Consider the following 4,612-nt stretch of genomic DNA (forward strand, 5'->3'; position numbering starts at 1 on the left):
TCTTTTGAATTGATTTCATTTCTATCAATCATTTTCAAGGTAGTAAATTTTATGATTTTATGATATTTAAAAATTTCTAATTCGTATTTTGTATTGTTTGCATATTCGATCTAGGATGTCAGCTGTGGAAAATAAGTTTAGATACGTGTTCATCTATTTTATTTTGTCTTCCACTATGATATAATGATTTCGAGTCATATTTGAGTCTGTAGGAAAGAAAAATTTGGACATTGAATATGACTGAACACAAAAATCAACTTCATGCATGCAACTATGTTTTATATATAAGAACAACTGTGTGCTATTGGACAACGTCAAAGCCTTAATTTCGATTCAAAACAATACTAGATATATTTGGCTTCATTTATTCATATTGATAGAGAAATGAGATAATAAAATACTCCATCCGTCCCAAAAAGAACGACCCATTTGGCCAAAACTTTGTCCCAAAAAGAATGACCCATTTGCATTAAAACACCACCAATTTGCAACAATATTTAATTAGCTTCCCCATATAAAAATTTCATTTTCCATGTTATTTTATTACTTTCTCTCTCTATTTTTTTACAAATTAAACCCCATATAAATTTATCTTTCCAATATACTTTTACTTCTTTTTACTTAACTTCCTTAATACCCGCATAATCAACCCAAATGGGTCGTTCTTTTTGGGACGGAGGGAGTAGATCAAACTAGTTACATTACATTTATAATATACGTAGTACCTAATTAATAACGACATACACATTTAATAACAACATTACAAACCTAATTAATAACATACACACTAATTAAGCACAAAATGACACAAGACCTAATTAATAACATACACATTTAATTAAGCACAAAATGACACAAGATACATGAATGGTGGAGGTGGAGGAGAGGGGGAAAAAGGACAAATTACAAGAAAAGAATTATATAAATTATTTAAATGAATTAAACTAGGTTGAAGATTTCTCATTGTTAGGGGTCTTGAAGGGCATGGCTCTAAGAACAATCTGGTGGTAAACAGCAGCAAGAGCAGCTCCAATGAAGGGTCCCACCCAAAATATCCACTGCATAATTAATTAAGACCATAATTAATTAGTGAGGACATAATAATACGGAGTAATAAAAATCATAATGTAAGTGATCAAAAATTAATATCATATTAATTAACACTAATTAATAATGAAGGAACATACTTGGTCATTCCAAGCTAAGGCGTTGTTGTAGATGATTGCAGCTCCTAAACTCCTAGCTGGGTTGATCCCAGTTCCAGTGATTGGTATGGTTGCCAAGTGAACGACAAACACCGCAAATCCAATTGGAAGCGGAGCCAGTATCTACAAATTAAAATTACGCAATAACATAATATTAGTACATATATATATAGCCATTATTGTTCATTTTTTAGATAAGTTTAGATGGGAGTTACTAAGATTATAATTAACTGAAATTCATGTAAATACGAGAATAAATAAAAGCCGAATAAATTATCTATTGCAATGATTGAATCTTAATCTCCATGGCTTCATCGATCACTCAAATACTATCCAATGTAGATCACACACATTATTATTGATGGCTAGTATGTATTGTTTTGATAAAAAAAAACATTCAATGAATAAAATTAAATTCCCACAATAAGGCAGGCAATAATATTTTTTGTGCAGTAGATATAAAGTATGACTGTATGAGACATGTCACACTCACACAGCTATTTTTGGAAAGTGATGTACAGTAAGTTGCATTGTAATACGTACATTATTATTGTGATTCTGAATCCAAATGAGTGGGGTTTACTACATATGGCAACAAATCATCGAGTCAGCCAATCACTATAAGTTGAATGGTACTAATCGTTCGATCTTATTATTATGATGTTATTAGGAAGATTAAAAAAAATAAAAAGACAGAAATATAATTTGAATTATTTGTCCTACTTATTTTTATAGTACAAGTGAGTATACCCCAAATAGATTGTTACAGTTAAGGTGTTAGTTTTTGTACTAGTTTTGAAAAATCTGAACAAGTTATACTTTTCAGAGTTTTGGTACAATTGCTACCCCATTTAATCAGCTTTATGAGTCAAAAGAATGAAAAAGGGGTATTTACAAGCAACTTTGATTTATGCAGAAACCAGTGTTTGTATTTGCTTTGGAAAATCAAATTTGTATAAAAATGTTACATGCAAGAGTTGTGTTAATCTTGATAATGAAGGTTGAAACTTTTGCTTACTTAAAAGGGTTAATTTAGGAGTTAGAATTTGGATTTCGATCTTAGAATTTATTCAATTTTTGGTGATATAGTTTTATTTACAGAAAATCAATTCTCTTATTCAAGTGTTTTAAATGTGTAATGTCAATCAAACACGTATCTATAAGACAATTGGGAATCAATTTGGACATTAAACCCTCTCTCAAATTCTTTTTTGCACTTCTACTTGTGTAGGAGTTGTTCCTAATATATCAATTGTGTTTGGTTATTAGAGACATTTAAACTAGTTTAGACCTATAGACTTGTTGGAAGCTATGCTAATAATGATTTCAAACTTTGGATTAAATTTAAAGAACAAACATGATGATTTTAAAAAATTAGTGTATAATAATTATAGCTAATTATATTAACACGCATATACTTCAATTCATCTATTAGTTACGGAGTATATTATTATATCTCTAATCAAGGTCAAAATTTGTGAATTTCAATCAATCTAATTTTACTGAAAGTAATGTATACAAATTTATATCTATATAATATATTATTATGTCGAATTTTTAAATATTCGTCACAGTGGTTATTTTAAAATCTCAAAGTTTTTATACAAATTAATTAAAAACTCAGCATAATAATTTATACAACTTAGTTCTGTGAAGTTTTTTAGTAAAACAAACTTAAAGAATGAAGTATATAGTTAACAACAATGAAAATAAAATAATGAAGAGTTAATTTAAACAAAATCAAACTTACAGGAATAGGTGAATCTCTAGCAATTCTCTTAGGATCAGTAGCAGAGAAAACAGTGTAAACGAGAACAAAAGTACCAACAATCTCAGCACCAAGACCACCAGCCTTAGTATAACCAAGGTTAACCTTATTCGCGCCGCCACCCAACACGTCGTATGGGGTGGCCTGGAACCCTTTAACCACCCCAGCACCACATATGGCTCCCAAACACTGCATCAACATGTAGAATACTGCCCTTGTTAGGGACAGTTTTCTTGCCAATAGCATCCCAAAGCTCACTGCTGGATTTATGTGTCCACCTGCCACATTTTAATCCAACAATTTTATCATTAATTTTTCTTAATTAGCACAATACAACATAACTATATTACTAATCTTGTACAAACACAAAACTTGTAAAGGTCGTAATAGCCAATATAAATAATAGCGGATAATGACCTAAGATACATGAACTCTTCTTATTTATCTCAAATATCCATGTCAGATACTATATTTTATTTGGACCAACACATAAAATGTGGCATAACACACATTAGTATGTACCTAGTAATAACATGAGAGGTTACAATGGCTACAAATAAAATTGTTGTATGGTAGCCATTGCAAAATTGTCGCATTAAAAAAATATAAACAAACAATACAATATAAAAAAAAAAAATGAAAATAATTCAAGAGGAGAAATTGATTACCAGAAATACCAGCAGTACAATAAACAAGGGCAAAAATCATGCCACCAAAGGCCCAAGCAATGCCCTGAACACCAACAGTGGCACACTTGTTAGTAGCGCGGCCGACGCCCATGACAGTCAAAACGGAGACGTAGACGAACAAGAAGGTGGCTACAAATTCGGCAATACCGGCTCTATAAAAAGACCAAGTCCTGAGCTCGCCGTGCTCGAACATGGGAGACGGCGGCGGGTCCTTGTAGTCCTTAGGAGGAGCCGGAGCTAAGGTACCAATAGGTACTTTATCAGGGTACTTGTTTAGTCCCAAATCTACGTCATGATCATCATCATCCCTTGACCTATGCCTTGATGATGAGTCTTTTGCTGCCATTTTATTTTTGGGTTTTTACTCACTTTCTTTTTGCTTTGTGTTTGTGTAGGAAGATGGGAAAATGGTTGTTTAAAGAGGTTGATGTAAGTGAGGGGTTTACTTATATGGGATTCTTTTTATAGAAACCAAGGAGTACCTTGTATTCAATTTTTTTTTTTTATATTTTTTTTTTTATTTTTCAAATAATGCATATATCTGACCTATATAAATAAGATACTCCATCCATCCCTAAATTACATTTCTATTTCTAGCATTTATTCCTCGCATAATAAAGGAAAACATGAATGTAATTTAGGGACGGATGAAATATAAATCAGATAAAGTTCGAGAAAAATATGTTCTATGACTTTTCGACTAAGGGTAGTGTCTTACAACATCACCCTTTTATTAGGTAGTTTCTTACAACATTTTTTTTATTAACGTAGCTTTTTATAAAATGTTCTAAAAATGATCAAATTTGACAACTTATCAGATTGAGTCATATGGGTGTAAGGGCCTGTTCTCATACGTTGAAATTCAGTTCAGTTCAGTTCAATTCAGATCAGCTCAGTTCAGTTCAGCTCCTAATTTCCTTCTCTTATAAAATATTCTGTTCAGTTCAGCT

The 4,612-nt window shown here is 31.4% G+C and overlaps 1 protein-coding gene across 1 annotated transcript; it reads right to left on the reverse strand.

The window, feature by feature from the left end:
• Window positions 1-547: 547 nt before the first annotated feature.
• Window positions 548-4,402, reverse strand: LOC110702414 (probable aquaporin PIP1-4). Its single transcript, XM_021880117.1, has 4 exons — window positions 3,642-4,402; window positions 2,956-3,251; window positions 1,188-1,328; window positions 548-1,058 (listed from the first exon to the last, which is right to left on the reverse strand). Exons 1-4 carry the CDS (start codon window positions 4,006-4,008, stop codon window positions 945-947), a joined length of 918 nt encoding a protein of 305 aa, XP_021735809.1. The 5' UTR covers window positions 4,009-4,402; the 3' UTR covers window positions 548-944.
• Window positions 4,403-4,612: the final 210 nt, after the last annotated feature.

Source organism: Chenopodium quinoa, unplaced genomic scaffold (genome assembly GCF_001683475.1).
Source record: "Chenopodium quinoa cultivar QQ74 unplaced genomic scaffold, ASM168347v1, whole genome shotgun sequence".
Lineage (NCBI taxonomy): Eukaryota > Viridiplantae > Streptophyta > Magnoliopsida > Caryophyllales > Amaranthaceae > Chenopodium > Chenopodium quinoa.